Source organism: Hoplias malabaricus, chromosome Y, assembly GCF_029633855.1.
Source record: "Hoplias malabaricus isolate fHopMal1 chromosome Y, fHopMal1.hap1, whole genome shotgun sequence".
NCBI lineage: Eukaryota > Metazoa > Chordata > Actinopteri > Characiformes > Erythrinidae > Hoplias > Hoplias malabaricus.
The window spans coordinates 25,998,169-26,012,052 of record NC_089820.1 but is presented as its reverse complement, the minus strand read 5'-3'; the positions used below and the strand labels follow the sequence as shown (position 1 = coordinate 26,012,052).

At 45.5% G+C, this 13,884-nt stretch overlaps 1 protein-coding gene across 1 annotated transcript in view; it reads left to right on the top strand.

Annotated features, from left to right (window-relative positions):
• The window catches only part of LOC136679523 (kremen protein 1-like), a 45,335-nt gene that overhangs the window by 15,474 nt on the left and 15,977 nt on the right, over nucleotides 1-13,884 (top strand). Inside the window, exon 2 of the mRNA XM_066658107.1 lies at nucleotides 2,224-2,386. Within this exon, the coding sequence (XP_066514204.1) occupies nucleotides 2,224-2,386 (163 nt within the window). The remainder of the gene's footprint in view (nucleotides 1-2,223; nucleotides 2,387-13,884) is intronic.

The following is a 13,884-nucleotide window of genomic DNA, read 5'->3' as shown; positions in this document are numbered from 1 at the left end:
ATGTCCACAACAGATCAGACCGAATCCTGATTAAAAAACCATGTCCACAACAGATCAGACTGAATCCTGATTAAAAACCCATGTCCACAACAGATCAGACCGAATCCTGATTAAAAACCCATGTCCACAACAGATCAGACCGATTCAGATAAAAAAAACTATCCACAACAGATCAGACCGAATCCTGATTAAAAAACCATGTCTACAACAGATCAGACCGAATCCTGATTAAAAACCCATGTCCACAACAGATCAGACCGAACCAGATAAAAAAAACTATCCACAACAGATCAGACCGAATCCTGATTAAAAAAACCATGTCTACAACAGATCAGACTGAATCCTGATTAAAAAAAACATGTCCACAACAGATCAGACCGAATCCTGATTAAAAACCCATGTCCACAACAGATCAGACCGAACCAGATAAAAAAAACTATCCACAACAGATCAGACAGAATCCTGATTAAAAAACATGTCCACAACAGATTACACCAAAGGCTGATAAAAAACCATGTCCACAACACATCAGACCGAACCAGATAAAAAAACTATCCACAACAGATCAGAGAGAGAGGACAGAGAACAGGGAGAGAGAGAACAGAGACACAGAAACAGAGAGAACAAAGACAGAGAGAGGTTCTCTCAGGGTTCTGTGTGGGTTCTGTGTTTCCTGTCATTTAGAACCACAGAGTAATGCAGCTGTGGACCACATCTGGAGCAGAGGATAATTACTGCCTTTCTCTGAAGCTCAGATTATTTCAGTCCTCCGTCTGGAAACTGTTTAACCTCAGAGAGAGAGAGAGAGAGAGAGAGAGAGGAAGAGAGAGAGAGAGAGAGAGAGAGAGAGAGAGAGAGAGACAGGAAGAGACAGACAGGGAGAGAGCGAGAGAGAGAGAGAGAGAGAGAGAGAGGGACAGACAGGGAGAGAGCGAGAGAGAGAGAGCTTGCACTTCCTCCTTCACTGTCACAGATTCAGAACGAGTGGAGAACCCTTTAGATTAAACAGCAGATCAACAACAATCACACACTCACAGACCTGGAGAAATTAGAGATAATCACTCACTTACAAACACACACACACACACAATACTTTATTTGGGTTTAACATATAAAACATGTTATCATATAAAACCCAAATAGTGGTTCAGAGTCATTACACACTTCATAATTAAATTCACAGTAAGAATGTATCACTGAGACAGATGACAGTGTCTTCTCCAGATAAACACACCCCCTATAACAGCAGAAACTGAACAATACTTCACTATGTGCTTAGCCTTCTTCTTTTCCAGTCCTACTATCCATAGGCCACACACACACACACACACACACACAGTCTGTGCACATGCCCTAAACTGCCAAACACAGAGACTACTTTACATAAACAGCCACTCGCAGTAAGAGTCTCCATCAGCGACTGATGTCTACGTACAGGTGTACTGATGTGTGTGTGTGTGTGTACAGATGTATTGATGTGTGTGTGTGTGTGTGTTTATGTACAGGTGTACTGATGTGTGTGTGTGTTTATGTACAGGTGTACTGACGTGTGATTGTGTGTTTATGTACAGGTGTACTGACGTGTGATTGTGTGTTTATGTACAGGTGTTCTGACGTCTGTATGTGTGTTTATGTACAGGTGTACTGACGTGTGTGTGTGTTTATGTACAGGTGTACTTGTGTGTGTTTATGTACAGGTGTACTGACGTGTGTGTTTATGTACAGGTGTACTTGTGTGTGTATGTATGTACAGGTATTTTGACGTGTGTGTGTATGTTTATGTACAGGTGTACTGACGTGTGTGTGTGTGTTTATGTACAGGTGTACTTGTGTGTGTTTATGTACAGGTGTACTGACGTGTGTGTGTGTGTGTTTATGTACAGGTGTACTTGTGTGTGTATGTATGTACAGGTATTTTGACGTGTGTGTGTATGTTTATGTACAGGTGTACTGACGTGTGTGTGTGTGTATGTTTATGTACAGGTGTACTGACGTGTGTGTGTGTTTATGTACAAGTGTACTGAAGTGTGTGTGTGTGTGTGTGTGTGTGTGTGTGTGTGTGTGTTTATGTACAGGTGTACTGACTTGTGTGTTTATGTACAGGTGTACTGACGTGTGTGTGTGTTTATGTACAGATGTACCTTCTTGTGTGTTTATGTACAGGTGTACTGACTTGTGTGTTTATGTACAGGTGTACTGACGTGTGTGTGTGTGTGTTTTCAGAGTGTTACACAGTGAACGGCGAGGACTACCGCGGGCGTCAGAATCAGACGAGTCTTGTTGGAGGGAAGCCGTGTTTGTTCTGGAATGAAACGTTCGAGCACCCGTACAACACCCTGAAATACTCCAATGGGGAAAAGGGTCTTGGACCCCACAACTACTGCAGGTCAGTGCTGCTTTTCCTCAACCCAGTGCCCCACCACTTCAGCCTGATCACACCCCAATGGTCCTCCTGGTCTGTTCTGGTCTTTTCGGGTGGTCTGTCATGGTCTGTCCTGGTGGTTTGTCTTGGTCTGTCCTAGTAGTCTGTTGTCTTGGTCTAGGTCTGCCATGATGGTCTGTCCTGGTCTTGGTTTGTCCTGGTGGATTGTCCTGATCTGTCCTGATTTTTTGTCTTAGTCCTGGTCCGTCCTGGTGGTCTATCCTGGTTGTTTGGCCTGGTCTGTTCTGATGGGCTCTCTTGATGGTCTGTTCTGGTCTGTCCTAGTAGTCTGTTCTGGTGGTTTGTCCTGGTCTGTCTTGTTGGTCTGTTCTGGTGGTTTGTCCTGGTCTGTCTTGTTGGTCTGTTCTGGTGGTTTGACCTGGTCTGTCCTGGTGGTCTGTCCTGGTGGGCTGTCCTGGTGGTTTGTCTTGGTCCTGGTCTGTTCTGGTGGATTATCCTGGTGGTTTGTCTTGGTCCTGGTCTTTTTCTGATGGTTTATCCTTGTCTGTCATGGTGGTTTGTCCTATTCTCTCCTGGTGGTCTGTCCTGATGGGCTATCCTGGTGGTTTTTCCTGGTCTGTCCTGATGGGCTTGTTCTGGTCTGTCCTGATGATCTGTCCCAATGGGCTGTCCTGGTCTGTCCCGGTGTGTCCTGGTCACTCCACTCACAAACCTGCAGCGCTGAGTCTCCTCAGTTCCCAAATGCTCCCACAGCATCAGTAAAGGAAAGGGGGTGGAGCTCAGGGCCCAACTCACCTCCGTCTCCACTTTTCTGGGGCGAGCTGCAGGTGACAGACTCTGTAGAGTCCAGTTCAGAGACAATGCTGAAGTTGTGGAGCTGGTGGGAAATCCCAGGTCGAGGTGGAGGTGTCTGAGTTGGTGGTGGCCAAGGGTCTGCATATTGTGTATTTTTTTTTTTTTTTTTGTATATAATGTGTGTGTAGGTGTGTGTCGCTATAAATCTCAGGGATGTTCCCAACCTGGCCAGTCAGACAATTGTATATTTGAATATGCAAATTAAGTAAAACCAGTCAGTGGTTCAGTTTTTATGAGCTGCTCTTATCTTCAGTTTACACACCACCTCTGAAATAAACACACTGTTAATAACAACAACAAAACAACACACTTTCTGAAAGATGATTTACCTGTGTGTCCTCTAATCCATAAAAAGAGAGGGAGAAAGGGGGATGGAGAGAGAGAAAGAGAGAGACTTTTTGACTTTTCAACACACCTTTAATTTAAAATTATTCATAAATATATACAGTAACTATGTTCAAAAACACAACTAACTGAATAAAAGAAGTAGAAAAACAAAAAATAAAACAAAACAGTCCATTGGGTTCCCCTGCGCGCACGCGCACACACACACACATACACACACACACACACACACACAGAAATAGTCACAAGAAAGAATCAAACCCCTGACCATTGAGACAGGGTCAGTACCACAGTACATTTCAGTTTGTTTTTCCTGGTGCACCAGATAGCCAGTTTCACAGCGTGTATATAAAATTTCAAATCACTACTCTGTCCTTATTAGGGGCTGAATACTCAGGACCATAAAAGAAAAGACAATCAGTAAAAGAGCCTGAATATTTCACGCCCCACTCTTTAATCACACCCAGGATGGGATGTAGCCGGACACACAGCAAGAACAAGTGGGACAAGGTTCCTGTCTCACCACAAAAAGGAAAACCGTCCCCAAGTGCGGGATCAATCTGTGGCTATAATCCCATGCACAATCCTCCACTGGAGGTTACCCACCCTCTTCTCGATGGGTCTTTTGTACAGGAACCACCAGCTAAATTTAGGAGGAGCATCAATCGGAACAACCTAAGCCCACCAAGACTCCCTCACGTCCCTCAGGCTGCGGTAATGTAGTGTTTTAACACAAGCCTGGTACAGGGCCCGCTTGTGTAGAACACTGAAAAGTTCAAGAGAGGGGATATCTACAGACAGAACTGTCCCCTGCCCCTCCTGCCAGTCCTCCTGGTCCATGTCCCTTACCAGTTCAGGGAAGGTGATATTTGACTCAGATGTTGTTCCACAGGGGTGGTATTCAGGTTCCCAAAAGAAGCAGCAGAGAGGTCAGCCCTTAGCCGGTCCAGCAGCTGCTGAGCTAAAAGCACCAACCTCAGACTGACCATCTCAGCCAACTGCTCCGCAGGCATGCAGTCCCTACTCATCTGCAGGTCACAAACCTTGACAAGTCCATTTTCCAACAGAGCAGCTCTCAAGGCCTCGACACCAGTCGCAATGATGGAAAAGAAGAGTTGTGGAACATTGGTTCCTCAAAGATCCACCCTGAAGGCACAGTGGAATTGTCCCTCAAGAAAGAGAACAGACGCCATGCCTCCACCACCGTCAATCCTCTCAGATCCACTATTTCCAGCAGAAGGGAGAAAGGGTGCCAGTCCAGCCCCAGACCAGCGTGCCACAAGAGAGCACAGGCAATGTCCTTCCAGCCCCACTGTCATCCGTACAGCAAACGTTGCACAGCCTGCAGATGCAAGGTTGCAATTCTGGACTGGATGCCAATAAGTCCTTGTCCCCACTCCTGCCCAGGCAGAGACAAGACCACTGCTCTCAGCCAGTGTTGTCCAGACCAGAAAAAGTTCACCAGTATTATCTGGACATCGTCGATTAGTTGTCTAGGTGGGTTGAGAACAGTGAACCTTTGCCACAAAGCTGACGCAACACTCAACCCCTGTACGATAACTGGGGGTGCATCCAGGTCCATAAAGACAACCTGGCATTAACTTTCTCCACAACACCTTCCCAGTTCATTGCTTTTGCCTCTTCAGAGCCCAGCCTGACCCCTAAAAACTTTAGACAATGCCTGCTCCACCGAACCCCTCCCAGGAGTGATGGCAAAACACTGTTCAGACTCAGAGAGCCACACCACAAAGCCTAAGTGTTTCCCCAGTTAAGCCTAGTGGATGTGGCCTTGCTGTAAACTTGCAGGGACACAACATCCTGGTCATGTTTCACTGTGATGTCATCAGCATAGGCAGAGACTCTATACAAACTGTTCATAATGTTTAAGCCCGACAGTCTTTTCCTAATTAAAACCAGAAGGGGTTCAATGCAAGCAAGTAGAGTTGTCCACACAAAGGACAGCCCTGCTGTATCCACCCCCTACTGATGGGAACAGGAACACTCAGACCCCCTCCTGCTTTAATCAGACAGGAAGCCCCTGAGTAAAGCACCCAGGACATAAAACCATCCCCAAAACCAAAAGCACGTAGAGCAGTAAAAAGATAATCATGATCTACACGATCAAATGCCTTTTCTTGGTCCAGAGATAAAAAACCAAACTCTAAATTAAACATCTTAGCAAAGTCGCATAAGTCCCTAAGTAAAAACAGATTGTAATAGAGTGTCGAGGCACACAGTAAGAATGTTCTTCATGTACAATCACGCCTAAAACATCTGTGAGTCTATTCACTATACAGCAGGATGGTATCTTATAGTCCGAACATAAAAGCGAAACAGCTGACAGCTACTCGGAAGCACCTTGGCATTAAGGCCAGCCAGCAGAACCTCATACAAGTCCCTCCCGATGATCCACCAGAAAGCCTTGTAGAAGTCCATCGGCAGCTAAACATGAACACCTGCCTCCTGAAAGACAGGACATGCTTCAGTGCCTTGTTCTTACAGCCCAGAGGAAACACCGACACAACAGTCTCCAAATCCTGAATGCCATTTTCTATCAAATTTATTTGTATAGCGCTTTTTACAACTGATGTTGTCACAAAGCAGTTTCACAGAATTCCAGTAAGACAAATATTTGACATGAAATGTAAAAAACCCTAAGTGAGCAAGCCAGGGGTGACAGTGGCAAGGAAAATCTCTCTCAGCTGAGGAAGAAACCTTGGGAGGAACCAAGGCTCACAGGGGGTGACCTATCCTCCTCTGGTCAGACTGGTAATAATAGTTAGGAGTCCATGAGAACATCAGTGTAGGGGCAGCTTCAAGGCACTTGGTGGTTGCTGGAGTGTGGGTAGCTTGTCTGAAGCGTGGAGGAGGATCTTGACAGTCATCCATCATTGTCCAGATGGACAGGTGGGCAGTCGTTTACTCAGAAAAAGGTAAAGGGATGGAATTAGTTTTGAACTGTTTGGTGTTTGTAAAGCAGAAAATGTGAACATTTACAGAGTGTGGCTAATGACTTCAGCAGATCTGACTATGACAGCTTTAACTAAAAGCAGAGAACCAGAAGGACACACAGACACGGAAGCATCCTGAAGCACTGGCATTCCTCCGTTCCGCCGTCAGCAAACCTGAGTGGTCGCGTGAAGCAGTGGGACGACAACACCAGCGTCTCAGTTTACTATAATTCCCTGTGTCCATAGACCCCCTGGATCTGCCGCCTTTATCTATGGGGGAGCATTAACTACCAAAAGATAAACTAAACAAATGAGTTTTTAGCCTAGATTTGAAGATTGCAACTGTGTCCCGAACATTTTCCGGAAGATCATTCCAGAGTTGGGGGGCTTTATAAGAAAAGGCTCTCCCTCCAGCTGATGCTTTCTGAATTCTGGGAACAATTAAAAAAACAGTATTCTGTGATCTAAACACAGATGTAAACGTGGAGGCTCATAATAGGAAATAGTATCTTGAATGTATTCAGGAGCGAGCCCATGTAGAGCTTTATTATACGCTTTGTAGAATAGCGAGGGGACCTACATATATTATGGCTAAGACGTAGCTCATATGAAATTAGGTATTGGTTGGAGATTGCTGAGGATTGCGGTAAGATATTAATTTTGTCAATGTGACTGCAGTAGTGTGTAGGCCCTTTTTGAGTAAATACCAATATTAATACCAATTACATTTTGAGTAATACCAATAGAGTCTAAGATTGAGGTAAATGCCTTTTTTAGTGGGTCACTTTCCTTCTCAAAATGGATATTGAAATCTCCTACAATTATAACTTTATGATTGCACACAGCTAGGTTTGCATCAAAATCGCTGAATTCTTTCAGAAATTCTGAGTAAGGCCCTGGTGGTCTGTAAATGTTACATAATAACAATGCATCCTTTTTTGTGACCGGATTTGTAATAATGGTGGAGAGAACCTCAAAGGAAGTGAAAGTGTCACATTGTTTAAGTATTTTGGTAAATTACACATACTCCACCTCCTTTGCCTGATAATCTTGGGCTATGTACATAATTATAGTCTAGGGATGTGGCTTCATTTAGTGCGAATATTCATTTGGTCTAACCCACGTTTCCGTGAGACAGAAAATGTTGAATTTATGATATAATTTATGATGACTGCTTTTGAGTTTAGTGATCTTATGTTGAGTAACCCAAATTTTAGTTCTGAGGTGTTACTGCTATCATATGTTTATGATTTAATATTGATTAGGTTGCCTGTGTGTCTGCGGCCTGGTCCTGGCTCTGGATTGTCAGCAGCTGTCTACACTACTCTGCTGACTAATTAAAAGACTATATGCTATGCTGCAAGAAAGTAAGGCAGCACCATCCCTACCTATAAGACCAGGCTTGCCCTCAAAACGTAACCAATTGTCTATAAAGCCCACTTGGTTTTCGGAACACCACTTGGACATCCAGCAGTTTAATGCCAAAAGTCTGTTGTAGGCTTCAGGGCCACGCCACATTGGGATGGGACCAGAGCAGATTATGGTATCGGACATTGTCTGGGCCAGTTTAATCAACTCTCTAATATTACCCTTAGTTACCACAGACTGCCACAGGCGAATATCATTGGCCCCTACATGAATGACTATCCTCGAATATCTCCTATTAGCTAACAGTCTAAGGTTGCCACTAATATCCGGCGCTCTGGCTTCTGATAAACAGCTAACTGTTACTGCCGGCACTCCTAATGGAGTAGCTAATTTCACGTGTTCGAACAATGGAGTCTCCTATAACCAGAACACTCTTAACAGGCTCCTCAGCGGGTGCTTCCCTGAGCGGGTCAAACCTGTTTGACATGCGATTTGGAGGAGCGTGGTGTCCTGGTGGGCTAGCTTTGGCCTCAGCGTTAGCATCAGCCTTAGCTTTCCGGCTATGTCGCAGAGACATCACCCATTCACCCCGCTGTGAGGGCTCTAACACCGGAGTCGAGGGGGTGCTAACTCTCCCTAAGGCACCCAGAGTGGCTAACACTGAATCTCACTGTTTATCCCTTAATAATAATAAGCTCCGGATGCGCACTTTTAGCTGGTCCACTTTATCCACCAGAGAGCTAACTAGCTGACACTAACACAACCACTATAATTATCGCCAGAGGTGGAAAAGGGAGTTAAACTAAACATGCCACACTCTGAACAGGCAAAACAGCCAGTAGTAGCCATGGTATTGCAGGTACTTACCGCTTTTGGTGGATTTTAGGAACTTACACCAGAAACATTACTCCAGGGGCCGGTGGCAGTTTTAGTGCCTCTGAAATAATCCTGTGGAGACAATCTATAAAATAGATCTATAAATGGTTAGTAAGTTGTAAAAACAGAAATAAGAGTAGAAACAAGTAACAGGAAAACAGGAAAACCAGAGCGATCAAAACAGCTTCTTCTAAATGGGTACAGGAACAGCCAAACGGGTTGCCAGGTCCTCCGAGATTTATCAGTTCAGCAACCAGCCACTCCTTCTACACAAACACCACCACGGCTTTATTCATTCATGAAGAGTAGATATGATCATGTCCGACTTTCTCTCCCACCGCGAGCAGCATGTCCTCCACCGTGTGGGACGCCGGGGGGACGCACCTGAACCCGTTTGCACAGGAGAGAGACGGTGTCTCTGCCGCGAGGCGAGAGGCCATTACTTCCCCCCAACCTCATGCGGCAGATTATCGATAACACTAGTTTAAGGTGAAAAAGTGGACACTCAGGAAAAAAACCCACCAGGGTTAAAAAACATAGAGAAAAAAAGAAAAGAGGGCACAAGCTCACCGCCACACAGACCACCACTCTCACACACTCACAAACACTCCACCCACTACCCGTCAGTAGGGGGAGAAAGAGGGAGCGAGAGGGAGGGATGGAGAGAGAGAGAGAGTCTTTTACACTACCTTTATTAACAGAAAACTACTTACATCTTTCCACACTTCAAGAAAATACTCCCTCAAACAACGACAACGTCAAACACACATCAAAAGAACTCCACCCTCCACAGAACACTATGCATCATCAATGTACCTCATAGTTTCAAATTTATTAAGTCATTCATTGAACTAAAATATGCAAAATCCACTTTTACACATGCATTAATTAACCCCCCCAGCAGCAGTTCTGCGTCAGTAAGTCATTGTCCTTTCATCCTGTTTCTCCTAGTTATCCATGTTACCAGCTTGGCCTGACCGAAAAGGTAATTTACAAGGCAGCATCTAAACCGCTGGGCAAAAGTATATATAGGCCCCAGGGCAGTGTATTTGTGGCTATTGCACCATGAATGAATCATCACTGCAGGTCTTCTGTCCTCTTGGGGACCATCAGTTTGTAGAGGACTATCCATCTATAGCCAGCAGTACATTCTCCAGAAACAATCCCTGTTACTGATGCTCTCTGACCTTGGCCAGGGCTTTCATGTGTCTCACGTTAACACACACAGTGTACAGGGCCTTCCCATTCGCCTCCTCAAACTATCCCAAGCTTGGGGAGGAAAACGTCAGCAGAGATCCTGCTCCCTCATGCCAATCCCAATCTGCAGCTGTCACCCACAGCAAGGGAAACGTTTCCTCCTTATCTCCTCGCGGTTCATTAAAAAAACTCCTGAATGTTTTAAGGCAAGGCTTCCAGCAGCTCACGTAGGAACTGTCCAAGAATACTTTGTGTGGAGATCCCCGTTCTCTGGGCAAGCAGCTGCACTGACATCCACCCAGTGCCAACAGCCCTGCAGTCTTTGTGCCGGCAGGTAAAGATCAAGTGCGGGCAGGTAAAGAACTGCTGCCTATAACCAATGCTGTCCGGACCAGAAGAAAGACATGAGCTTCCTCTGTATTTCTGCCAGTAGACCAATGGGAGTTTTCAGTAACAACCTGTGCCACAGGGTAGATGCTACGAGGGTAATTACAAGCACTCTACCTCTGTATGACATTTGTGACAGCAGCCATTTCTGATGCTCTAATTTCTTTGACAGTGAGATCAGTTCATGGCCCCAGTTTTTCAGAACCATCTCAGGTGTGCCGAAGTAAATAACCAGCACTTAGAGGCCCATCCTGCTCCACTGCAGTCCCCCGGGCAGTTGTGGTGGCTCAGCGGTGTCTCAAGGTCCGCAGAGCAAAGCTCCACTCTTGCTACAGTTCACCTTTGAGGACAATGCAGCACTGTATATATTTAAACAATCTTCCAGCTGTTGTACATCTTTTCCATTATGAATAAAAACAGACATATCATCTGCATATGCTGAAACTGCAATACATGGCAACCCACTGATACATAGTCTATTAACTTTATTCCGAATCATCCTTAACAGAGGCTCTATGGCAAGGGAGTAGAGCAAACCCGACACTGGACATCCTCCTTTCCCTAACTCCACTCTTTTGGATAATGCCACTCTCACCAGGCAGGTGGTGCCAGTGTACACCAGCTTCACTAACTTAAATTTTACTCCAAAGTCAAAACTTGATAGTATATCAAAAAGATATTTATGATCAACTTGGTTGAATGCTTTCTCCTGATCTAACAAGATCAGACCGATATCAACAGGAGTAAATACCAGAGTCAATACCATGCACAGATAAGAACTTTGCCCTCACCAAGGCCCTTTTATGTTTTCTTTGAATATAGCACATAGTTCTTGTTGTTTTAATTCAATTTCATTTGCAAACCCGATAAATTTTGATTTACCATTAAATCAAATTTTTACAATGTCTCTTTCTGAAAAGACTCACAGAACTGTTTATCTTGTAAGAGCTTCGTATTAAAATACCATAAGCAACTCTTAGGAAAATAAGCAACAAGAGCAAAATCCACTTTGCACAAATGGTGGTTGGGAAAACTGGACCAAAGTGACTCAGTACCCGGCCTCTCTTTGGGGGAGACCAAAATCAAGTGCCTCCTTTACGCAGATGACCTTTTACTATCACCCACCAGAGAGGGACTTCAGAAAAGTTTACACGTCCAGAAGAAATACTGTCAACACTGGGCTCTGAAAGTAAACCACAGAAAAACTAAAATTGTGTCATTTCAAAGGAGGTCTAAGAACCAGGGGATGCACACCTTTACAATAAATAACACTAACATCAAGATGTTATAGAACCCATCGCTCTGTACAGCAGTGAGGTGTGGGGACCCCTAACACAAAACAGTTTTACCAAATGGGACAAGCATCCACCTGAAACCCTGCACCCTAAATTCTGCAAAAGCATCCTGCATATGCAGAGAAAAGCCCCCAGTAATGGCTGCAGGGCTGAACTAGGACAGTACCCCCTCAGAAAAGCGCTCTGAACTTAACCCTAACCCTGGAGGCATCTCAAACCCAGTGACACCCAGTCACTGTACTACAAAGCCCTGTCCAATCAGGAGCTCCACATCGATAGGAGTCCCCTCAGCCAGCTGGTCCTGACCTTAGTGACCTGCAACCCAACCACATTACAGAGTTCAAACATCCTCACCACACACTCGCTTAAACAATCAGACCCCAACACATCATCATCCAACAACAACACAACTACCTCACACACTGGACCCACACTATACACTGACAACACAACCACCTCACACACTGAACCCACACTATACACTGACAACACAACCACCTCACACACTGAACCCACACTATACACTGACAACACAACCACCTCACACACTGAACCCACACTATACACTGACAACACAACCACCTCACACACTGAACCCACACTATACACCAACACAACCACCTCACACACTGGACCCACATTATACACCGACAACACAACCATCTCACACACTGGACCCACACTATACACCGACAACACAACCACCTCACACACTGGACCCACACTATACACCGACAACACAACTACCTCACACACTGGACCCACACTATACACTGACATCACAACCACTTCACACACTGGACCCACACTATACACTGACAACACAACCACCTCACACACTGGACCCACACTATACACCGACAACACAACTACCTCACACACTGGACCCACACTATACACCAACAACACAACTACCTCACACACTGGACCCACACTATACACCACCACAATCACCTCACACACTGGACCCACACTACACATCGACAACACAACCACCTCACACACCGGACCCACACTATACACCACCACAATCACCTCACACACTGGACCCACACTATACACCGACAACACAACCACCTCACACACAGGACCCACACTATACACCACCACAATCACCTCACACACAGGACCCACACTATACACCGACAACACAACCACCTCACACACTGGACCCACACTATACACCAACAACACAACTACCTCACACACTGGACCCACACTATACACCAACAACACAACTACCTCACACATTGGACCCACACTATACACCAACAACACAACTAACTCACACACTGGACCCACACTATATACCAACACAACTACCTCACACACTGGACCCACACTATACACCAACACAACTACCTCACACACTGGACCCACACTATACACTACCACAATCACCTCACACATTGGACCCACACTATACAACACCACAATCACCTCACACACTGGACCCACACTATACACCACCACAATCACCTCACACACTGGACCCACACTATACACCAACAACACTACTACCTCACACACTGGACCCACACTAAACACCAACAACACTACTACCTCACACACTGGACCCACACTATACACCAACAACACTACTACCTCACACACTGGACCCACACTATACACCAACAACACAACTACCTCACACACTGGACCCACACTATACACCAACAACACAACTACCTCACACACTGGACCCACACCAACAAGACAACTACCTCACACACTGGACCCACACCAACAACACAACTACCTCACACACTGGACCCACACCAACAACACAACTACCTCACACACTGGACCCACACCAACAACACAACTACCTCACACACTGGACCTACACCAACAACACAACTACCTCACACAATGGACCTACACCAACAACACAACTACCTCACACAATGGACCTACACCAACAACACAACTACCTCACACACTGGACCTACACCAACAACACAACTACCTCAAACACTGGACCCACACTATACACTGACAACACAACTACCTCACACACTGGACCCACACTATACACTGACAACACAACCACCTCACACACTGGACCCACACTATACACTGACAACACAACCACCTCACACACTGGACCCACACTATACACCGAAAACACAACCACCTCACACACTGGACCCACACTATACACCAACACGACCACCTTACACACTGGACCCACACTATACACCAACACGACCACCTTACACACTGG